The 25,584-nt window shown below is 43.4% G+C and overlaps 1 protein-coding gene across 1 annotated transcript in view; it reads left to right on the plus strand.

Moving 5' to 3' along the window:
• Positions 1-25,584, plus strand: part of LOC115140901 (t-SNARE domain-containing protein 1-like) — a 125,767-nt gene that overhangs the window by 52,469 nt on the left and 47,714 nt on the right. The window contains exons 8-10 of the mRNA XM_029679356.2: positions 1,080-1,247; positions 14,569-14,641; positions 20,061-20,143. Of these exons, the coding sequence (XP_029535216.1) occupies positions 1,080-1,247; positions 14,569-14,641; positions 20,061-20,143 (324 nt within the window). The remainder of the gene's footprint in view (positions 1-1,079; positions 1,248-14,568; positions 14,642-20,060; positions 20,144-25,584) is intronic.

Consider the following 25,584-nt stretch of genomic DNA (forward strand, 5'->3'; position numbering starts at 1 on the left):
TATTCATGAAAATCGCAAATGAAATGAAATTAATCTATTTGCTCTCAAGCTTAGCCTTTTGTTAACAACACTGTCATCTCAGATTTTCAAAATATGCTTCTCAACCATTGCAAAACAAGCATTTGTGTAACAGTATTGATGGCTAACGTACCATTTAGCGTTAGCATTCAGCATGCAACATTTTCCACAAAAACCATAAAAGCATTCAAATAAAATCATTTACCTTTGAAGAACTTCAGATGTTTTCAATGAGGAGACTCTGTTAGATAGCAAATGTTCCGTTTTTACAAAAAATATTATTTGTGTCGACTAATCGCTCCGTTTTGTTCATCGCGTTTGGGTAAGGAAAAAATAATAATAATAAGTCATTAAAACGCGAACTTTTTTCCAAATTAACTCCATAATATCGACAGAAACATGGCAAACGATGTTTAGAATCAATCCTCAAGGTGTTTTTCACATATCTATCGACGATAAAATCAATCGTGGCAGTTTACTTTCAATTCTGAAGAAATGGAACGCGCATGGACCTACAGATTACGCACACAGGACACCGGGCGGGACACCAGGTAAATGTAGTCTCTTATGGTCAATCTTCCAATGATATGCCTACAAACACGTCACAATGCTGCAGACACCTCGGGGAATAGACAGAAAGCGCAGGCTCATTCCTGGCGCATTCACAGCCATATAAGGAGACATTGGAACACAGCGCCTTCAGAATCCGGGGCATTTCCTGTATGAAACTTCATCTTGGTTTTGCCTGTTGCATTAGTTCTGGGGCACGCACAGATAATATCTTTGCAGTTTTGGAGACGTCAGAGTTGTGTCTTTCCAAGGCTGTCAATTCCATGCATAGTCGAGCATCTTTTCGTGACAAAATATTGCGCTTAAAATGGGCACGTCGTTTTACCAATAATGACACAGCGCCCCCATAGGTTCAACAGGTTAATGTAGTCAGGGAGAAAGAGGTGCAGGTCAGAAGCAATATACATTGGTATTCTCAAAACAAATCTATTTGTAATGTTCTCGTGTGTGTGTGTGTGTGTGTGTGTGTGTGCGTGTGTGTGTGAGCACAGAGCCCCCAGACTCCATTTGCAGAGCTGTGTGAGGAGGGGGGTCCCCTGTTTGGCGGTGCAGCAGAGAGCTCCGGGGGGGATGGACAGGAGCAAGCGTTCCTCTCAGAGATCAGTGAGGAAGACGTGGAGGCCCTTCGCCAGAGAGAAGAGGCCCTGCTGCAGATTGAGGTATGGCGCTCAGATCCACGTGCTCTACCTTAGTTTACAACACCTTGCCTTAACATCTCGGTGTTCCTGAGGAGAAATGGGCTAAAACCTTCTACTTTCCAATGGCACTGTTGCTTTCAAATGAATGGTTTGCTATCTAAAGTATGCAGTGTTCAAGAGAGTTGATGTAATCTATTTGCCAGTAGTAAGGGCAGTAATCCATCTATCCAGCCTCAGCTTTGAGCTGGGAGCCGTGTCTTTAGTTGAGTTGTTTTGAAAATTGCAACACTTTCCAGCCAAAGTGCACAGAGTATCCGTCAGATTGCATGGAGAGAGAGAGAGAAACACTCTGAATTAACTAACTAAAAAACAAACAAACATTCTGATAAAGCTTGTCGTTTACAAAGTGGCCAGAGAGTGCATTTCCCCGACGCTATTGTCTTCAGAGAGGTCAATAAAAACACTCTACTTTAGTAAATAGACACTCAACCAATCCCAGACTCCACCTCCCATCTGGGTAACCTATTAGTATTATGTCTCAGTACTGAAGCCGTTTTCACCATCTCTTCTGCATATTAAACGCTACTCAATTACCTAGGTGCCTTTACGGGCTTGTTTGTTCTCTTACCTAAGTGTGGATGGAATCACAATGTTCACCAGACTTCCTTTCACGGCTCATTTTGAAATACAAAGCATCACATCAGGTAACTCCAGGGTGACGTCCCCAAATGGCACCCTATTCCATATTTAATGCACAACAAACCCATACGACTCTGGTCAAAAGTAGCACACTATATAGGGAATAGGGTAGCATTTGGGATGCAGCCCGGGTCTGACTCCACCCAAACAGCTGTTTCCCTCTCTTCCGCCGGTGTCTGAGACAGATGTGAAACCAGATAGATGTGAACTCTAAACGACAGGATCACTCCGCTGTGGGTGACTTAAATGGGTCTGATTTCAAAGAGGATATTTGTGGTCGTCATCGGCATCTCCTGACGTTAGGTTTATCCTATGGGTCCCTCTGCGTATTTGGTGTACTCTTTGGAGAAGACTTTGGAGAAGAAAAATAAACCCTCTAATTGCTTTAATCAGCTTGATTAAATGTTGTGATAACATATGGACATCATTCAAGAAAGGAGACCAGAATCTCACACTGCATGGTTTAGAAATGACCATGATACAACCCATTCCAGCTTTGAAGGGAGTTTACAATCCACTGCAATGTGTGAAAAGACTTGGAGACTAATAACAATATTTTGGGGGGAGTTGTATGTATCTGTAGTCAGTCAGACCTTTCAGAGGTTTTAACATCAATGTTCAGAATCACCTCATCTAGCCACATCGCATGAGCCTTTTCCGAACAAGACTGGAAAAGTAGCAGCATCAATCTGTCCTCATTGAGTGGTACAAAAGCACCAAACTACTGAATGAGTCTCGGACACCACTAATTTGTGGGGAGCGGTCTGAGATGGAGGTAGACATGATGATTAGTTGTTCAGAAAGGCACTGAGATTGATGGAGTCATTTGATTGGTAGCTCAGACAGGGTTGTCTGGCCTCTGCTTTAGTCATACCCCCACAGATACATGTCAGACTGACTTCCCTGGCAGGTGCTGAGGGGCCTGATGGTGTACCTTGGTGAGCCTAATAATAGCTGACAATGTGCTTTTCCCTGTCTATAACCCCCACCCCCCATCTCTCTAAAGCCCCCTTCCTCTCTCTCTCCTCTTTCTCTCTTCTTTCATTCTCTCTTCTTTCATTCTCTCCTCTTTCACGCTCTCTCCTCTCTCTCCATCCATCTCCCTGAGGACTTTAAGATCAGTTTCTATCTGCTGTTATCTAAGTAAAACGCTATCAGCACTCCCCTCTGAGAAAAAAAACGCATTGATCTGTTGCCTGGGGTAGTTTGCCATCCCTCTGTGTGTGTGTGTGTGTGTGTGTGTGTGTGTGTGTGTGTGTGTGTGTGTGTGTGTGTGTGTGTGTGTGTGTGTGTGTGTGTGTGTGTGTGTGTGTGTGTGTGTGTGTGTGTGTGTGTGTGTGTGTGTGTGTGTGTGTGTGTGTGTGTGTGCGCGTGCGCGTGCGGACCGATGGGGAACATGGGAGGTTACAGTGGTTCTCTCCTACTGACGGTCCGCTACCTACACTAAGGATACTCTGCTGTTCATATTACACACCAACACTGGGATCAGTCAGGAGGAGTTTGACACCATAGAAAAATAACCATATTGGTAAGACTCTCTAGGAGGACGGTTACGTGTGCTAGCAAGGCAGAGGTCCTGGGTTCGAGCCTCGGTGTGAGCCGTATCAGGAAGAAGTGGTGCTCGCTAAGCAAGCAGTGTGAAGTCACTTACAGGTGCAGTCAGATTACTGTGGTCTGAGAAGCTTTAACACTGTTATAGTCATTCTATGTTTAACATTCCTCTGGGATGGGTAATTCAATTCAGGCCAATCATCCTTGACTACCATGATATTATTGTAAATGCTCAGAGAGACAGAAGATAGACTATAAGGTAGTATCAGGCTTAGGTGGCGGAGGTTTATTCTACCTCTGTATCATATATACTGTCAGCTCCCACACCGTGATCGTCGGCACCGAAGATCATTTCATCAAATTTAATTCATAAAAAAGCTCAGGACAAAGCAGAGGACAGCTTTCAAGGGGAATCTGAATACAACACCTTATGAAGAGGTAAAAACGGCAAAGCGTGTCTCTCCTACCAATGCATCCACAGGACAGTGAATCTATGCAATCAGTTACATGTAATCTGATTACAAAAAACTGTAATCAGTCACGTTACCAGCAAAAATATTGTAATCTTGGATTACTTTAAAATTCAGAAAAGATGTTTGCGAAAAAATACATTATGACACCTTTCTGTTTTCTCAATGACATTCAATTCAGCATTGAAAAAGGCACAAGTTAAAGTTTGTTCCACATGAGCGAGTCAGACCACAAGTCAGACAGCACTATGATGACACAACAAATGTGTCTGATGGATATTTTTATCTTCTTCTAATGTAACAGAAAATAATCAGATTACATTACTGAGTTTGGGTAATCCATAAATTACTTTAATGATTACAATTTTGGACGGGTAATCTCACCATAAAATGCTATTTATATGAAATACACACGTCCCTAAAATTCAAATCAAATGTATTTATATACATTTATTTATATAGCCCTTCTTACATCAGCTGATATCTCAAAGTGCTATACAGAAACCCAGCCTAAAACCCCAAACAGCAAGCAATGCAGGTGTAGAAGCACGGTGGCTAGGAAAAACTCCCTAAGAAGAAACCTAGAAAGGAACCAGGCTATGAGGGGTGGCCAGTCCTCTTCTGGCTGTGCCGGGCGGAGATTGTAACAGAACATGACCAAGATGTTCAAATGTTCATAGATGACCAGCATGGTCAAGTAATAATAATCACAGTTGTTGTCGAGGGTGCAGCAAGTCAGTAGCTCAGGAGTAAATGTCAGTTGGCTTTTCATAGCCAATCATTAAGAGTATCTCTACTGCTCCTGCTGTCTCTAAAGAGTTGAAAACAGCAGGTCTGGGACAGGTAGCATGTCCGGTGAACAGGTCAGGGTTCCATAGCTGCAGACAGAACAGTTAAAACTGGAGCAGCAGCCAGGTGGACTGAGGACAGCAAGGAGCCATCATGCCAGGTAGTCCTGAGGCATGGTCCTAGGGCTCAGGTCCGCCGAAAGAGAGTGAGAGAGAATTAGAGAGAGCATACTTAAATTCACACAGGACACCGGATAAGACAGGAGAAGTACTCCAGATATGACAGACTGACCCTAGCCCCCCGACACATAAACTACTGCAGTCAGGAGACACTGTGGCCCCATCCGATGATACCCCCGGACAGAGCCAAACAGGCAGGATATAACCCCACCCACTTTTCCAAAGCACAGCCCCCACACCACTAGAGGGATATCTTCAACCACCAACTTACCATCCTGAGACAAGGCCGACTATAGCCCACAAAGATCTCATCCACGGCACAACCCAAGGGGGGGGCGCCAACCCAGACAGGAAGATCACGTCAGTGACTCAACCCACTCAAGTGACACACCCCTCCTAGGGACGGCATGGAAGAGCTCCAGTAAGCCAGTGACTCAGCCCCTGTAATAGGGTTAGAGGCAGAGAATCCCAGTGGAGAGAGGGGAACTGGCCAGGCAGAGACAGCAAGGGCGGTTCGTTGCTCCAGAGCCTTTCCGTTCACCTTCACACTCCTGGGCCAGACAACACTCAATCATATGACCCACTGAAGAGATGAGTCTTCAGAAAAGACTTAAAGGTTGAGACCGAGTCTGCGTCTCTCACATGGGTAGGCAGACCATTCCATATAAATGGAGCTCTATAGGAGAAAGCCCTGCCTCCAGCTGTTTGCTTAGAAATTCTAGGGACAATTAGGAGGCCTGCGTCTTGTGACCGTAGCGTACGTGTAGGTATGTACGGCAGGACCAAATCGCAAAGATAGGTAGGAGCAAGCCCATGTAATGCTTTGTAGGTTAGCAGTAAAACCTTGAAATCAGCCCTTGCCTTAACAGGAAGCCAGTGTAGGGAGGCTAGCACTGGAGTAATATGATCACATTTTTTGGTTCTAGTCAGGATTCTAGCAGCCATATTTAGTACTAACTGAAGATTATTTAGTGCTTCCAGGTAGCCGGAAAGTAGAGCATTGCAGTAGTCTAACCTAGAAGTAACAAAAGCATGTATTAATTGTCCTGCATCGTTTTTGGACAGAAAGTTTCTGATTTTTGCAATGTTACGTAGATGGAAAAAAGCTGTCCTTGAAACAGTCTTGCTATGTTCGTCTAAAGAGAGATCAGGGTCCAGAGTAACGCCGAGGTTCTTCACAGTTTTATTTGAGACGACTGTAGATTAATCAAGATTAATTGTCAGATTCAACAGAAGATCTCTTTGTTTCTTGGGACCTAGAACAAGCATCTCTGTTTTGTCTGAGTTTAAAAGTAGAACGTTTGCAGCCATCCACTTCCTTATGTCTGAAACACAGGCTTCTAGCGAGGGCAATTTTGGGGCTTCACCATGTTTCATTGAAATGTACAGCTGTGTGTCATCCGCATAGCAGTGAAAGTTAACATTATGTTTTCAAATGACATCCCCAAGAGGTAAAATATATAGTGAAAACAAGTGGTCCTAAAACGGCACCTTGAGGAACACCGAAATTTACAGTTGATTTGTCAGAGGACAAACCATTCACAGAGACAAACTGATATTTTTCCGACAGATAAGATCTAAACCAGGTCAGAACTTGTCCGTGTAGACCAATTTTGGTTTCCAATCTCTCCAACAGATTGTGGTAATCAATGGTATCAAAAGCAGCACCAAGGTCTAGGAGCACGAGGACAGATGCAGAGCCTCGGTCTGATGCCATTAAAAGGTAATTTACCACCTTCACAAGTGCAGTCTCAGTGGTATGATGGGGTCTAAAACCAGACTGAAGCATTTCGTATACACTGTTTGTCTTCAGGAAGGCAGAGAGTTGCTGCGCAACAGCATTTTCTAAAATATTTGAGAGGAATGGAAGATTCAATATAGGCCAATAGTTTTTTATATTTTCTGAGTCAAGGTTTGGCTTTTTCAAGAGAGGCTTTATTACTGCCACTTTTAGTGAGTTTGGTACACATCCGGTGGATAGAGAGACATTTATTATGTCCAACATAGGAGGGCCAAGCACAGGAAGCAGCTCTTTCAGTAGTTTAGTTTGAATAGGGTCCAGTATGCAGCTTGAAGGTTAGAGGCCATGATTATTTTCATCATTGTGTCAAGAGATATAGTACTAAAACACTTGAGTGTCTCTCTTGATCCTAGGTCCTGGCAGAGTTGTGCAGACCCAGGACAACTGAGCATGGGAGGAATACGCAGGAGTCCGTAATTTGCTTTCTAATGATCATGATCTTTTCCTCAAAGAAGTTCATTAATTTATTACTGCTGAAGTGAAAGCCATCCTCTCTTGGGGAATGCTGCTTTTTAGTTAGCTTTGCGACAGTATCAAAAATAAATTTCAGATTGATCTTATTTTCCTCAATTAAGTTGGAAAAATAGGATGATCGAGCAGCAGTGAGTGCTTTTCGATACTGCACGATACTGTCTTTCCAAGCTAGTCAGAAGACTTCCAGTTTGGTGTGGCGCCATTTCCGTTCCAATTTTCTGGAAGCTTGCTTCAGAGCTCGGGTATTTTCTGTATACAAGGGAACTAGTTTCTTATGACAAATGTTTTTATTTTTTAGAGGTGCAACTGCATCTAAGGTATTGTGCAAGGTTAAAGTGAGTTCCTCAGTTAGGTGATTAACTGATTTTTGTCCTCTGACATCCTTGGGTAGGCAGAGGGAGTCTGGAAGGGCATCAATGAATCTTTGGGTTGTCTGAGAATTTATAGCACGACTTTTGATGCTCCTTGGTTGGGGTCTGAGCAGATTATTTGTTGCGATTGCAAACGTAATAAAATGGTGGTCCTATAGTCCAGGATTATGAGGAAAAACATTAAGATCCACAACATTTATTCCATAGGACAAAACTAGGTCCAGAGTATGACTGTGGCAGTGAGTAGGTCCAGAGACATGCTGGACAAACCCCACTGAGTCGATGATAGCTCCGAAAGCCTTTTGGAGAGGGTCTGTGGACTTTTCCATGTGAATATTAAAATCAATAAAAATTTGAATATTATCTGCTATGACTAAAAGGTCCGATAGGAATTCAGGGAACTCAGTGAGGAACGCTGTATATATGGCCCAGGAGGCCTGTAAACAGTAGCTATAAAAAGTGATTGAGTAGGCTGCATAGATTTCATGACTAGAAGCTCAATCGATGAAAACGTCATTTTTTTTGACCGTATTGTGGAGGAATTACATAAACAGGAAACGTGTGAAGAAATCACAACAACATACTGTATCCTCCTCCTAATGGAGACTCACAAACAATAAATCACAATATGAATATAATAAATACACAATATAAATCACAACACAACCTCAACACAAACTTTAGCAACCATGACTCATGCAACAGGAAACCTTAAAATGTAAATAAACCCCCTTAAATATTGTCATTCTGGCCAATCCTCTGGCTGCCCTTCGGGTTCATGTGATGTGCATCTCTTTAGTGTTCTGAGGTTTTAGGTGTTTGGACCTGCAGGAAAGGCAACATTTGATTTTACATTCTAAACCGTTTATTCAGCAAGGGCAAAAAAGGGACATCACACCCTCCAGCCCTTTGAAAGAAAATGTCATAGTTTTTCCCTCTTCTTTTCACCAGTAAGCGTGCACGTAAATCTGCTTAACCGTTTTTCTGCTGTGGCAGTGACACTGTGTCCTGTTGCCCGATGCCTTTGGGCTGGGGTGGTTAGATATGGAGAGAATCTCCTATCAGTGCTTAACACATTTATCAGAAAGAGAGGGAGAGAAAGAGGAGTGGGGGAGGGAAGGAAAGAGGGATAAAAGGGAAGAGAGAGAGAGAGAGAGAGAGAGAAAGAGAGAGAGAGAGAGAGAGAGAGAGAGGTCTGTTGGTTTCACACTTTCATCCTCCCAGTTTTCTAGATTGTTGTAGGAATGGATTTACATCATGTTCAGTGTTGTAATGCCTTGTCATAAGGGGTTGGTGATTTCAAGGTACTTTCATGTAATGGTGAGGACAGCTACAGTAAACAGCCTTTGTATCAAGTCTATGGAGATTCCTTTTCAACTATTGATAATGACAGGGAGAAAGGCCATGATCCATCAATCATATTTTGTGCGTTTTATTCACATTGACTGCCTGATTGAAAGTCATAGCAGAAAATGGACTGGCGCTGAGCTTTTAAAGAAGGGAAGTAGCCGTCCTTTCAAAATGAGAAAATGAGTGACCGTGCAGCGGGAAGAAGGGAGGAGAAAATGACGAGTGTTGACAGCAGACGATGAGTAATGTGACTGTGCAGGGTGAATACAACATCATCTCAAGGTTCCAGGATGAGAGCGCGCTCTCTCTCTCTCTCTCCTCATTCTCTATCTCCTCCCCTCTGTTCCAGTCTGGTTGACAGGTATGCTCTCGTTCCTCGGCTGGTACACAATGGACAGGTGGGTGGCTCACCTGTTGGAGGGTGACGGAGTGAGCCCTGAATCTCCCAAACTCCTCCGCAGGAGGCGGTGCCCATGCCAGCCACCCATCAGTGCTTTGAGCCGTGCGGCTACGTTCGTTGGTCGTGGCTGAGCTGCATACCCAATGAGGTCCTATTTCTGGTGCTGCTATCATTTACCTGGAGGAGGAGGGTATTATTTGCTTCACTAACCCACAGTTGAGTTCCTTCCACTCCGCAGACACCAGAGGTGATCTCTACACCTGGTCAACTCTAACTCTCACAGGAACTTCAATTCCAGCATATTCATGTCCTTCTAGAGTGTTGCTGGTCCCGTTTGAAAACAGAGTCATTGTTTGGGACTGTTGTCTCCTCAATGGCTTCGTATGTCCCTCATCTCAGCACGACAAGGACTGCCCTCTCAAACCAGCTCAAAAACGACTCCTAGTGTCCTATGGAAACATTAAAAACATAATGGGCAAACTATTTCCTTTCCATTGTGATCTTGATCCTCAAGGTTTAACATTTGGTAACATATTATATATGAGCCATGACTGGGATGGATCCAATAGGAGACATCAGCTTTCTACAGAGGAGAATACAGTCCTATTCTTCCACTTCCTCCTTACTTAGTGTGCACTAAAGCACTATCAGCCAATCGACTGGTCTTGTCTTCACCTCTATCAGACAATCACCATGTCTGAAGCCTTTGGAATCAACTCAACCTGTAATCTCTCATGGCAATGCTCATATCAGCCAATCGTCAGATCTCATTTCTGGCGGTGTCATCCCGACCCAGACTCTTGTTAGACCTCAGGAACATGAGGAATGGAACAGCGGTGGCGACCGGCGGACCTGTCAATCAGCCGCTTGTTTTTGTCTCCTTTATCTCAGCGTGCAGTTTAATTGTGTGTCTGGTGTTGTTACGGTGGCCTCTGTGTCAGATGGAACTGATGTCTGCATCTATCTGACATTTATTTCACATGAAACAAATACAGACCCCTCTGCCTCTTACAAGAGCTCTGTTTTGTCGACTGTCTATTGCATCACAGACAGAAACACCATAACAGATGTGGTATTGACATGAAGAGTCAAACAACTGACTCCCGCGACTTAGACATACTGCCAGTGGTGGAAAAAGGACCCAGTTGTCATACTTGACTAAAAGTAAAGATACCTTAATATAAAACAATACTCAAGTAAAAGTGAAAGTCACCCAGTAAAATAGTACTTCAGTAAATGTCTAAAAGTATTTGGTTTTAAATATATTTAAGTATCAAAAGTAAACGTATAAATCATTTCAAATTGCATATATATAGCACACCAGATGGCACTATTCTTTAATTTTTTTTAATTTTTACAGAGAGCCAGGGGCACACTCAAACACTCAGACTTAATTTACAAATGAAGCATGTATGTTTAATGAGTCCGCCAGATCAGAGGCAATAGGGATGTTCTCTTGATAAGTGTGTGAATTGGACAATTTTCCTGTCCTGCTAAGTATTCAAAATGTTGAGTACTTTTGGGTGTTGAGTATGGAGTAAAAACATTTTTTTTAAAATTAGGAATGTAATAAAGTAAAAGTAGTCAAAAATATAAATAGTAAAGTAAAGTACATATACCCCCAAACTACTTAAGTACTTTACACCACTGCATACTATAGACAAACTGACATGGGATATTTCTTCACCACCAGGGTATATAAAAGAGGAGCTGAATTGTTAGCAAGATTACTATCACGTTTCAGGTAAGACCCAAATGCAGACTGTGTTGAAGTAATAATGTTTATTACAGCAACAGGGGCAGTCAAACAACAGGTCAGGCAGAGGTTGGTAATCCAGTGTAGTAGGACAAAGGTACAAGACAGCAGGCAGGCTCAGGGTCAGGTCAGGCAGAGGTTGGTAATCCAGAGTAGGGGCAAAGGTACAGGATGGCAGTCAGGGTCAGGTCAGGCAGAGGTTGGTAATCCAGAGTAGTAGGACAAAGGTACAAGACAGCAGGCAGGCTCAGGGTCAGGTCAGGCAGAGGTTGGTAATCCAGAGTAGGGGCAAAGGTACAGGACGGCAGGCAGGGTCAGGGTCAGGTCAGGCAGGGGTCGATAATCCAGAGTAGTAGGACAAAGGTACAGGACGGCAGGCAGGGTCAGGGTCAGGTCAGGCAGGGGTCGATAATCCAGAGTAGTGGGGCAAAGGTACAGGACGGCAGGCAGGGTCAGGGTCAGGTCAGGCAGGGGTCGATAATCCAGAGTAGTGGGACAAAGGTACAGGACGGCAGGCAGGGTCAGGGTCAGGGTCAGGCAGGGGTCGATAATCCAGAGTAGTGGGACAAAGGTACAGGACGGCAGGCAGGGTCAGGGTCAGGTCAGGCAGGGGTCGATAATCCAGAGTAGTAGGACAAAGGTACAGGACAGCAGGCAGGGTCAGGGTCAGGTCAGGCAGGGGTCGATAATCCAGAGTAGTGGGACAAAGGTACAGGACGGCAGGCAGGGTCAGAGTCAGGTCAGGCAGGGGTCGATAATCCAGAGTAGTGGGACAAAGGTACAGGACGGCAGGCAGGGTCAGGGTCAGGATAATCAGTGGGACAAAGGCAGGCAGGGTCAGGGTCAGGTCAGGCAGGGGTCGATAATCCAGAGTAGTGGGACAAAGGTACAGGACGGCAGGCAGGGTCAGGGTCAGGTCAGGCAGGGGTCGATAATCCAGAGTAGTGGGGCAAAGGTACAGGACGGCAGGCAGGGTCAGGGTCAGGTCAGGCAGGGGTCGATAATCCAGAGTAGTGGGGCAAAGGTACAGGACGGCAGGCAGGGTCAGGGTCAGGTCAGGCAGGGGTCGATAATCCAGAGTAGTAGGACAAAGGTACAGGACGGCAGGCAGTGTCAGGGTCAGGTCAGGCAGGGGTCGATAATCCAGAGTAGTGGGGCAAAGGTACAGGACGGCAGGCAGGGTCAGGGTCAGGTCAGGCAGGGGTCGATAATCCAGAGTAGTAGGACAAAGGTACAGGACGGCAGGCAGGGTCAGGGTCAGGTCAGGCAGGGGTCGATAATCCAGAGTAGTGGGGCAAAGGTACAGGACGGCAGGCAGGGTCAGGGTCAGGTCAGGCAGGGGTCGATAATCCAGAGTAGTGGGACAAAGGTACAGGACGGCAGGCAGGGTCAGGGTCAAGTCAGGCAGGGGTCGATAATCCAGAGTAGTGGGGCAAAGGTACAGGACGGCAGGCAGGGTCAGGGCGGGCAGAAAAGGTCACAACTGGGGAAACCAGGAACAGAGGGGAAAATGCTGGTAGGTTTGATGAAACAAAACGAACTGGCAACAGAGAGACAGAGAACACATATATAAGTACCCAGGGGATAATGGGGAAGATGGGTGACACCTGGAGGGGGGTTGAGACAAGCACAAGGACAGGTGAAACAGATCAGGGCGTGACAACTACAAATAGTCTTGGGTAAGAGTAGGATTCCAGTTCTTAATACCTTAAGACCTTTTCCCAACATTTGTCTTTCAAAGGACTCTGGTTGTCTTTTGAGGTCATTGTGCTTTTGTCTGTTGATAATTAATTCAAAGTGTACAGGAAGTGCAGCAGAGCATATGGAACATAGCCTGTCCCCATCCCAGCATGGGTCAACACTCTCTGTGGGACATTATGTATAGTTGGTGGGGTGGGTGTGGGTGTGTGGATAGACTGAGAACCTCCTGTTTAAAACCGAGTGAATCAGGGCCTGGGAGGCCAATGGTGGAAGAGTGGCCATGAGCTTAATATAACCCTATGAAATATGGAAAAGGGCACACATCTGGCCCTAAGCCTTTCCACTCCCACTCTACCTCCAGGCTGGCAGGGATCTGAACAGAAGACAGCCCGTCACTCACTCGCTCTCTCTCTTCTACTCACACTCTCACTCATGACTTTGTTAAAGCGTTCTGTCATTGTAATGAACTGAGTTCAGATTGCCAGCAACCGCTTTGCCAGGTAAAATAAATGTGTTGTTATTCTATTCCTGTGTGATGGAGAGGGTTGCCCAAAGATGAAAACAGCAAGAAAGTCTTTAGCGTCATGAGGGTTTGCCAGAGGCCATTTTGGATCCAACCAGATAGTGTTTGCCAAAAGCCAGGATGGCTGCTGCCAGTTTCCACAGCAATATCAGACACCTGTGATGGATGGCCCAGTGGGTGAGGCTATACAAACGCAGCTGTGATTGCATGGTGCTATAATGGAGGAAAGGGGGACCTGTGATAGGGAGATAGACAGAGGTTTTATAAGCCTTCATAATGCTTTGAGCTGATACACAGTGAACAGATTCAAAGCCAGAAAACTGGGGAGGAGGGAAAAAAGTGCAGGTCACCCAGTGTGGTAATTCTCTCTCTCTCTCTGCAGTGGCCAGACTGCACACTGAAACGAAAACAGAAGTAAACAACACTCTACCAATTACTGTGTCCATACACGTTTATATAATTTTATATGAAACACAAATTTACATTTAGTTTTTAATGGGCTTAGCGTGGTGGATTTTAAAGGGGCAGTGCAGTCAAAAACTAGATTTAGTTGTGTTTTATAAATATTCCCACACTATGAGGTTGGAGTAATACTGTGAAATTGTGAAAATTATGATAATACCCTTTTAGTGTAAAAGCTGTTTGACAAGACAGCTTGAAATTTCAGCTCGTTTTGCATTGGTGGAGTTTGGGCCTGCCTGGCAACATCACCAGGCGCGCCAGCTAAACTGTGTTGTTATGGATATAAAGAAGGACATTATTGAACAAAATGACCATTTGTGATGTAACTGGGACCTTTTGGAGTGCCAACAGAAGAAGATCATCAAAGATAAGGCATTTTTTATATCGCTATTTCTGACTTTCGTGTCGCACCTGCCCGGTTGAAATATGTTTTTCATGTGTTTGTATGCAGGGCGCTGCCCTCAGATAATCGCATGGTTTGCTTTCGTCGTAAAGCCTTTTTGAAATCTGAAACTGCGGCTGGATTAAAAAGAAGTTAAGCTTTATTTTGATGTATTACACTTGTGATTTTATGTAAGTTAAATATTTATAATACTGTAGTTTGAATTTCGCGCTCTACATTTTCACCGGATGTTGGCCAGGTGGGACGTTACCATCCCTCCTGCCCATAAGATTAATGTCTTGACTTACATATCCCAGTCTATTTTGGGGAATACATCGAGACTATGGAAGAAGAAATTCCGGTAATGCGGATGGCCAATGACCTCTAGAGTAGAATGTATTTATTTAACCCTTCGTTGTCTGTTTCCTTTACAGAGAGACATGTTGGATGTCAACCAAATAATGCAAGATCTGGCCAGTATGGTGCACGAGCAAGGAGATGCCATAGGTGAGACATCACGTGTGTGTTTGTGTGTACGCGTGTGTGTTTTTATGATTGCCTGAGCTCCTGTGTGCGGTCATCCATATCTGCATATTACTCTGTCTGTCTTTTACTCTCTGTGTCGTTGTAATCCCTTTGATATTTTGACCAACTTTACAGCATCTCTTTCGTCATGCGTTAGCAGACATAATTAATCACCTTAGGACTCCCATTGATCAAACCAACTTTTGAACCTTAACACGTAATAAATGGTTGCTTGACAGGTGGGTTACAATAACAACAATGGTTAGAGGACAGGACAGCATGTCCCAGTCTTCTGTTATTGATCAACAAGTCCTGCAACCCAGTGCTGATCTAGACTTGGCAGAGAGAGGCAAAGTGTGGTTCAACGCACAGACAGACAAACAGAACAACAACACCACCATCACCCTGCAGAGAGATGAACTGGAGACAGGGGGGATGATATGGAACACTAGAACATGGGAAAGGAGGACAGGAGAGTGGAGGTGTGTACAGATGCTGCAGCAGACTGGATGGAAGAGAGAGAAAGAGGAACAAGGGAGGCATGAAGAAAGCAGCGTGACTGATCTTACTTGTGCATATCAGTGTGTGTGGCACACCTAATTCTGCTGTAGATGTGTCTCTGGTATGTGTGTGTACCTTTTGTGTGTGCATGTGTGTCCGAGGTTGAGATCTCATAAATTTAAGGAAAAGGATTCTTCTTCTATTCTAATTGGTCCATTGTGTGTGAGAGTGGCCCTGAGTATGGCTGTTTTAATCCATCTAGAGTACAGTGACCTTTTCTTTTGATCTATTTTCAAATGTTCTAACTTTTTAACTGCATTGTTTGGAAAGGGCTCATAAGTAAACATTACACGGTAAAGTCTTCACTAGTTGTATTCAGCGCATGTGACAAATACAATTTGATTTGATTTGAATTATACTTTAGACTCATGCCAAGTTTCCAACTCTCACAGACGCAATGCTACAGGAGAGCAGGCAACAGGCAATGAGCGAGAAACAAAGAGGAACTGGAGAGCAATACACAATTTATCCCAGATACTATCCATAATTAGGGTACTTAACATTTAGAGTGAATAATGTTCAGCCTTATGGAATGGAATATTTAAACAAATGGCACTTTTGTTTCCTAGATAAGTTCTGTTAGGACAGAAATACGACTTGTTTGTTGTTTGGCCTTTAGAGAAAGGGTTTTCTGAGGTGAACACGCAGGAGGAAATCTCTCCTTTCAACTTCTGTGTCCCTCCTCATTTCTCTCACATGCAGAGTACGGGGAAAATAAGGGGAAATAAATAGTGGCGAGTTCTAAGAAGTTAAATGTCAATTGTTGATGAAATTGGGTACACTAGTAAAATGCCATTAGAATCTCATTAGATTTATGTCTCTTCAATTTCTGCAGTCGTCCTTCATGTGAGGATGTAGGGAGGATATATTTTAGTATGATTATGAGGGTATACATCATGGATATATTTAGACTGTGGATACATTGTGGATACATTGTGGATACATTGAGACTGTGGATACATTGAGACTGTGGATACATTGAGACTGTGGATACATTGAAACTGTGGATACACTGAGACTGTGGATACACTGAGACTGTGGATACACTGAGACTGTGGATACACTGAGACTGTGGATACACTGAGACTGTGGATACACTGAGACTCTAGATACACTGAGACTCTGGATACATTGAGACTGTGGATACATTACGACTGTGGATACATTGAGACTGTGGATACAGAGGGAAGTGGAACATTGATGTGGTGGGAAAGTGCTAGAGTGTGTAAGGATGAACATGATGGCTTTAAGAGATGGTGGAGGTGGTAACTATGAGAGGGTGTTCAGCTCACCAGTATACAGAGTGAAGGTGCTATGTCCAAGTATCTGAGAGCTGTACTACTCTACTGCTGTAGTCTTTTTCACATCCATTATGGACCACAGACATACTGTTTCTCTCTCCCATCCAACCTTGAAATAGAATCAGGTAAATTGCATGATTTGCTTTTCTGTAGCTGCTGTGCACATGGTGAGATGTGTATTTTTCTGTAGCTGCTGTACACATGGTGAGATGTGTATTTTTCTGTAGCTGCTGTGCACATGGTGAGATGTGTATTTTTCTGTAGCTGCTGTACACATGGTGAGATGTGTATTTTTCTGTAGCTGCTGTACACATGGTGAGATGTGTATTTTTCTGTAGCTGCTGTACACATGGTGAGATGTGTATTTTTCTGTAGCTGCTGTACACATGGTGAGATGTGTACTTTTCTGTAGCTGCTGTGCACATGGTGAGATGTGTATTTTTCTGTGTATAATAAAAGCTGGGTCTGAATAAGCTGATGGGGCTTTAGGGGGGAAAGGGGGCATGTGGAGGTGTCCAGAGGAGCAGCGGGGGAGCGGTAGAGGGGTACATTGAGAAATCAACAAACCCAGGAAGTTTGGATTACTGCTTTTTAGAGGGCGTAGAGTTGAAAGTAGCTTCTCTGTGACAAAGCCTCTGCTTCCATGTGGTGACACACTCGACAAAGCCACAGGTCACGCTGTGCCAGAACTGATGCAATCAACAGCAACAAAAGAGACAGAGAGAGAGAGATAGAAAGGCTAGACAGGGGAACCTGGGTAAATCTAAGGTCAAGTGGTGCACTCATCTATGTTACTGTTTCAGTATTGCGTTAGTCTCATTCTGGTTATAGTACAGCATGTGTTCAATCTTGTGGTCTTTGGGAGGAACCAGAGGAATACAGTGGTTTTCAGATAAAAGGTCTTGTCTTGATTCAGTGACATTTACTTACATGTCCTTACAATACCCAAATACATTGAGAATGTGGTGTTGTAGAAAATGAGTTGTAGCCATGTTTGACAGCTTATGCTTTTCCTTGTTGATGAGATGTTTTTCTCCCTAGAAATGTCTTGCATATCAAAGACATAATTAGTGGAGCATGGTGTGAGGGAAGTAAAGGCTTAAGGAGGTGTGTTTGTGTGTGTTTTCTTGTCTCCAAGTTGGCTCAATTGGCTCCTTGTATTAGCATACTATCTGGGTTATGATTATTTGTGCGAATTATCAATCCATGTACTACAGATGTAGGATATTAATTTGAGCCAGTTTGCTACAGCAGGAAAATAATCCTATAGAGAGAGGCAATGTGAATTATTATGGCGATTATAATGAATGGATCCCCCCAATGGAGAGAGAGAGAGAGAGAGAGAGAGAGAGAGAGAGAGAGAGAGAGAGGCTTGCGGTTCGGCACTGCATTGCTGGGCAGTGAACCAAACATTTGTTTTTAATTGGGAAAAGAATTGGATTTAGGTTTGAATTAGTTCTCACTGGCTACAATAACTATAGTTACTATGGTGTGCATTGGAATAAGACAAGTCATTTGGATTATTCAAAGACTAATAATTGGTTGACTTCTGTTATGTTTAGAAAATGAAATGTATGAAGGAGTATGGCTTTTGAAAGCTCCGTTCTCAGTTTATTCTCAAGCTGTCGCTATGGTGACAGCCAATGAGGAAGTAATTAAACATAGAAATTAAATTAGAATGTTGTGCATCATAAAAAGAGTCACTCAAAGAAAACTCAATATACTACATCATTGATCAAACGTGACGCTATTTACGGTGCGGTGACGGAGAATGTGTGTGCATCCTTTTCCAGTTTATTAAGGATCTTGTGCAAGTGATTATGTAAACAAGGAGAGAATTACAACAAAGTTGGTCTGTCTATAAACACAGTTGTGTGTTCTAAGATTTTGACGCTTCACGACCATGGAGAGTGCACTCAAGGAAGTTGATAGTGACATCATACGAGCAGCTCAATCGGAGCAATGAGATATTAGGAGGGGTTATCAAATAGTACGCTTTCTTTCTTTCTCTCTCTCCCTCCACTTACACCTTTCTTCCTCTCTCTCACACTGTATGTGTTAACAACAGCAAATGATGCACATTCTGAGTAAGATAAATCCTCTCAAGCTACCAATGAGTGTGCAGAGAAATGGTGTGTACCCAGTTCACCCATTCAAAGTCTGGATGTGTCATACAAACACAATCCCACAGAAAACAGCGTACACACACACACAGAGGCCAAAGACACAAGGACCAGTGAACAGAGAAACAGAAAATGAGCAGAAGATACCCCACATTGAGCCTCTGTAGGAAATGAAATAGAAGTGTGACTGTACATGATAAAGAGGACGAGGAATATTGATGTTTCCACATTGCTCACATAACACCACAACACAAATGCTGTATGCTAAGGTGTGAGCGTTTAAACAAAATTGGGATCCTTAACATTAAGAAATATCCCTAAGCGTAGGTGCAGAAAGTAAACCGCATGGGTCAATTTCCGTAACAACTAAGTGTTGAAGTGCGAGGCTCAACTTCTCTGCTGATTTGTTGCACTGGCAACCACGCTGTGAACAGTGTGAGGTGAATCCGTGCACATGCGCAGATACTGTGTGTGCCTGGTGGCCAACCTGCCTATACTGGGCCCCTCCCCTCTCTTAGTAATAGTAGTACAGGTGCAATGCGGACATCAGCGCAGCTGCATTGTGAATTCACTTTTTTTTTCTTTTTTTTTTTCTCCCCAATTTTGTGATATCCAATTGGTAGTTTAGTCTTGTCCCATCGCTGCAACTCCCGTACAGACTCGGGAGAGGTGAAGGTCAAGAGCCATGCATTCTCCGAAACACGATCCTGCCAAGCAGATCCCGGGGTGGCAGGTAGCCTAGTGGTTAGAGCGTTGGGCCAGTAACTGAAAGGTTGCTGGATCGAATCCCTGAGCTGACAAGGTACACATCTGTCTTTCTGCCCCTGAACAAGGCACAGTAATTAACTTTCTGAAAAATAAAAAAGCTTGCTTAACCCGGAAGCCGGCTGCACCAATGTGTTGGAGGAAACACTGGCGACTGAACCTGCATGCACCCAGTCCACCACAAGGACATCCCGGCCAAGGACATCACGTCCAGTCAAACCCTACCCAAGCCCGGATGATGCTTCACCGCTTTATGGGTCTCCCGGTCGCAGCCGGCTGTGACACAGCCTGGCATTGAACCCAGGTCTGTAGTGATACCAATGCAATGCAGCACCGCTGCGCCACTTGGGAGGCCCAAATTCATGTGGAATTGTATACATTTTTTGTGTATGTGTGTGAAAGATGGCTATTTAAACATTAAGAAAATTGTTCCATTTGTTACATACCTAGTATAGTGACAAAATCCTACTAAGTAGTGGAAGTACCTGTATGTTTCTTCTATTACCACTATAGAATGAAAGAGTGAGTACCCAGTGTGCTTCAACCTGGTAAGAAAAGGTCATAAATTGGGGGTACTGTGTTGCCATAAAATATATCTGTGTTGCTATGAAGTATAATCGTTATATTTACCATGCTGTTATGTCTCTTCAGATAGCATTGAGGACTACATTCAGACCACCACATCCAACGTGGAGTCAGCCAATCAGGAGCTAGCAAAGGCCAGCCATCACCAGGTGCAGTAGTATCCTCCATTTCATTGTCCAGGATCAGTGATGTGGGTGTGTGTGTGCATATGTGTATGTCTGTGTGTGTGTCTGTGTACTTACAGGCGGGTGTGTGGACAGGCGTTTATGTCAACTAAATGCAGTTCCTGTATATTGTCATGTCTGTGTATTGCTGATACTGACATTACATTTTAATGGAGATTTTCAGGTGTCATGCTGATAGACATCTATTTACAGGATCAGTAGGACAAACATGATTTCAAATAGCAGGGTTTGCTATTTCATTACTTTATTGCGTTCATTATGATGCTGTGGAAATAACAATAAAGATCACATTTTCATGTCATATTTGATCAGCTTTTGCCGTTAGCTAAATTAATTGGTCTGATGGAAACAGTAAAATGTTAGCCTGGAGTCTAATAGGAAAATCAAACAGATATACCAACACTGAACTCCAATTCCATAAACAACTATTTCTTCCACCAAGATAATGAGTATGAGGTTTCAATTTCATTGTACAACTTTATTGACTAAGAACGGAAATACGTTAGTAATGTGCATCAGACGGTAGACTGCAATGAAGTATTACTTGGTTATGATTTCTTTCTGATTTCTTTTGAGTGAGTCTCATTTCCATTTGGTAGCACATTCACAAAATGCCCAAGGTTATAATTTTTTTTCATTTTTCTTGTGTATATTGACTAGTAATTTGATGTCATACTTTTCCCCCCTGTCACCCTTGCTTGGATTATATCACAGTAGAGCTTAGAAGTCAGTGTTGGTAACATAGGGCTGTAGCGTGTAGCCCTCTGGCTATCCTAAATTATATATTGACAAAAGTGTCATTGGGTTAATAAAAAGGTAACCTTTTCTGTTACTAGTAGTAGATAGCTTCACAACACCCCGCACAGTGAGGTTCTATGACCCTGATACTCTGTCTGCAAACACACACACACACACACACACACACTTGTAATTTAGCGACTTACAGTTCATTCATCTAAAGATAGCTAGGTAGGGCAACCCCATATATCAGTCATACAGTAGTAAGTACATTTTTTCCTCAATAAACTACCTATCAGCGATGTCAGTGCTAGTAGGGGGGTACATGGGAGTACTTGAACACCAGGCGGGTCGCTGTGTTCTGGATAAGTTCCAGGGGTTTGATGGCACAAGCGGCGAACCCAGTCAACAGCAAGTTGCAATAATCCAGATGGGAGATGACAAGTGCCTTGATTAGGACCTACGCCACTACCTGTGTGACGTAGGGTCGTACTCTATGGATACAGTAGAACTGAGCCCTGGGGGACACCAGTAGTGAGAGAACATTGTGCAGACACAGATCATCACCACATCACTTGGTAAGAGCAGCCTGCCAGGTAGCATGCAATCCAAGAGTGTGCAAAGCCTGAAATTCCCAGCCCTGAGAGGGTGGAGAGGAGGATATGATGGTTCATCATCTCGAATGCATCAGATAGATCTAGGAGGATGAGAACAGAGGAGAGAGAGTCAGCGTTGTCAGTGCGGAGATCCTCTATGACACAGAGGAGAGAGAGTCAGCGTTGTCAGTGTGGAGAGCCTCTATGACACAGAGGAGAGAGAGTCAGCGTTGTCAGTGCGGAGAGCCTCTATGACACAGAGGAGAGAGAGTCAGCGTTGTCAGTGCGGAGAGCCTCTATGACACAGAGGAGAGAGAGTCAGCGTTGTCAGTGTGGAGAGCCTCTATGACACAGAGGAGAGAGAGTCAGCGTTGTCAGTGCGGAGAGCCTCTATGACACAGAGGAGAGAGAGTCAGCGTTGTCAGTGCAGAGAGCCTCTATGACACAGAGGAGAGCAGTGTGAGTGACCCGTCTTGAAGCCTGACTGGTTCGTGTCAAGAAAATCGTTCTGAGAGAGCTAGCGAGAGAGTTGGTCAGAGACACCATGGTGAAATGTTTTGGAAAGAAAATAAATAAGGGATACCGGACTGTAGTTTTTGACGTCAGAGGTATAGTGTTGGTTTTCTGAGTTAAAGGTGACGAGGCCAGTGGTCAGGAATGGGAGAAGGTTATGGAGGAGGGAATGGGGTTGAGCAGGCAGGATTTCATCTGGAGAAAGAGGTCAAGGCTTAGTGTAATTCTGTGTGAGTGGGACAAGTGGACTAAATAGACGGAGTAAATGAGGAGCGGATGTCATCAACATTCTTTTCTAAGTGGTTGACCAAGTCGTTCGCAGAGAAGGGGGGTGGAAGATTAAGGTGGGAGGAGAAGGTTGCAAATCATTTCCTAGAGGCAGAAGCTTGAAATTGAGAGTGATTGAAAGTGGCTTTAGCCGCGGATACAGAGGAAGAGAAGGTATAGAGGATGGAGTGAAAGGATAATAGGTCCTCCGGAAGTTTAGTTTTCCTCCTTTTTTGCTCAGATGCCCGCAGCCCTGTTCTTTAGGCTCGCAGTGAGTCATTCAGCCACGGAGCAGGAGGGGAGGGCCGAGCTGGCAGGGAGGAAAGGGGACGGTGAGAGTCATAGGATGTGCAAAGCGAGGAGAGTAGGGTCATAGAAGCAGAATCAGGAGACAGGAGTGAGAAGGATTTAGCAGAAGGGAGAGATGACAGGATAGAAGAGGAGAGAGTGCTGAAAATATTGTAGTTCATTTCAACAATAATCTTAATTTTAATTTGACTTTACAAATAACAAGAAGGTTTAATTGGAGTCTATTTCTTCCAAGCCTAGGCCTATATAAAATAACTTTGCCTACCTCAGCTAGTTGAGGCTTAACAGCATCTTTCACAATGAAAAAATGTTATGTGGGATGTTTTTTATTAGGCCTATTTACAATTGCAACTGGCCAAAACTGTAGCATCCTAAATAAAACAATAATTTAAAGAAAAAGGTCGATGTCTGTATCTGAATGTCTGTATTGGTATAGCCTGCTCTTGTAACAACAGTACAAACAGAAAATATTGTCAGCTTGAGACCTAAATATCCCTGGATAAGCACTCAAATAATGTTTGTATTTACTAATTCAAGTCATATAGGCCACTAAGTTACTTACTCAATGGGAAAAGTTGCATATCCTCTTGGACACGATCTTGTGGATGTCGCGTAAAATGGATGTGATTTTGATGCGCAGGCAGTCCTCGATTGACTTACACTAAGTTTTAGAACACCTACTCATTCAAACACTTTTTTTGGTTACTGCAGCATTCCATATGTGTTTGATAGTTTTGATGTCTTCACTATTATCACTATTATTCTACAGTGTAGAAAATAGTAAAAAATAAAGAAAACCTACTTATTCAAGAGTTTTTCTAAAACTTTTGACTGGTAGTGTATGTGAAAACCAGTTCCAGTCGTGAATCTATACTGTGTTCATCGAGGAAAATGAGGACACACCGGTGTAAGTCGAACCAAACATTGTTGGCACATAAAATGCAAGTTTCTTTATTGTGCTGTATCCCTCTGAGCATGCCACACAAAACACACAAGGACTCGGCACCCCTGAGTGCATCCCTGAGATGGCTCGATGTCTGGAATTCAATCAGCTCAGTTTGAATTGGAGCCTCATCCAGCAAGGGTATCGTTTTCTTAGCAAGGGAGGAGAATTCTCCACCTGGGCGACTGAGAGGATCACGTACAAACACAATGATATCCTTGGGCATGCTGTAGTCTTCAAATCTGGTGGAGAAGTTGTCTGGTCCTTCTGCCTGCCGTTCTTCAGTGTGCTGAAGTGCATTAGTCCAAATCAAACAACTCAAACTTCCTAGTAAAGGCCTCAAGTTTTTCCACCATGTCCACGACTGTTTCCTCTCTTCCTTGTAACTGCAGATTTAACCCATTTAAGTGACAGAATTCATTATGTTATTGTCACTGAGTTTATTATGTACTGATCAGATGTGTTAAACATTTTGTTTAATTTGTAGTGTGGGCAAATTCATTTTGCTAATATTATATACTAATTATATTCTAGCCCGCCAACTATTAGCTCGGAAAAGCTAGTTGACGAACGATGGAGTAGAGGGAGACAGAGAGCGAAGATTGCAACCACATAAGCTTCTGGGTAGGGTTGGAAGAAAGGGACACAAAAAAGGAAACAAAGTAGTTATTAGAGACCTGGAGGGGGATTGCAGTGAGATCAGTAGGCGAACAGCATCTAGTAATGTTGAGGTCCAGCGAATTGCATGCCTTGTGAGTGGGGGGGACTGGGAAAGACTGAGGTCAAAAGAACAGGAGGTTTAACTTGTTATGGCTGCAATCCCGATATCGGGATAAGTGTCATCAACCACTGCTGAATAGCACTACATTCAATAATATTACTACAAATATTTATATTCATGAAATCACAAGTGCAATATAGGAAAACACATCTTAGCCTTTTGTTAATCCACCTGTCATGTCAGATTTTGAAATTATGCTTTTCAGCGAAAGCAATCCAAGTGTTTGTGTAAGTTTATCGATCGCACTACAAAACATTAAGTACACTTAGCATCAGAAAGCTTGGTCACGAAAATCAGAAATGCAATCAAATTAATTGTTTACCTTTGATGATCTTCGGATGTTTTCACTCACGGGACTCCCAGTTACACAACAAATGTTCCGTTTGTTCCATAAAGATGATTTTTATATCCAGAATACCTCCGTTTGTTTGTCGCGTTATGTTCAGAAATCCACAGGAAAGAGCGTTCACGACAACGCAGACGAAAATTCCAAATAGTTTCCATAATGTCCACAGAAACATGTCAAACGTTTTTTTATAATCAATCCTCAGGTTGTTTTTAAAATATATAATCGATAATATATCAACCACAAATGTCTTTCACAGTAGGAGAGAGGAAAACAATGGCTGTCCAAATTCTGTTGCGCGAGCAGACCTCATGTGACCACTTGACGCAATGTTATCGTTCTGGCTAATTTTTTCTGGCTCATTTTCAAAATAAAAGCCTGAAACTATGTCTGAAGACTGTTGACACCTTGAGGAAGCGATAGGAAAAGGAATCTGGTTCATATCCCTTTAAATCCAGCAAAGGGAGGCTATGGAACATGGAGTTTTCAAAATAGAAGCCACTTCCTGTTTTGATTTTCCTCAGGGTTTCGCCTGCAATATCAGTTCTGTTATACTCACAGACAATATTTTGACAGTTTTGGAAACTTTAGTGTTTTCTATCCAATACGAATAATAATAATATGCATATATTAGCAACTGAGACTGAGGAGCTGGCCATTTACAATGGGCACCTTTTCATCCAAGCTACTCAATACTGCCCCTGCAGCCATAAAAAGTTAAAGAAATGAATCAAAGGCAGACGTCGGAAGTTTGAGGTTGCCCAGTACACTGAGTGGTGAGCCACCATCAGAAAATGAACCTATCAAGATGTCAACCTCATTGAGGAGCTCTCTAAGGGCACCTGGTGGGCGATAGATGACAATGTTAAGCTTGAGTGGACAAGTGACAGTGACAGCATGGAATTAAAATGA

Source organism: Oncorhynchus nerka, linkage group LG14, assembly GCF_034236695.1.
Source record: "Oncorhynchus nerka isolate Pitt River linkage group LG14, Oner_Uvic_2.0, whole genome shotgun sequence".
Taxonomy (NCBI): Eukaryota; Metazoa; Chordata; class Actinopteri; order Salmoniformes; family Salmonidae; genus Oncorhynchus; species Oncorhynchus nerka.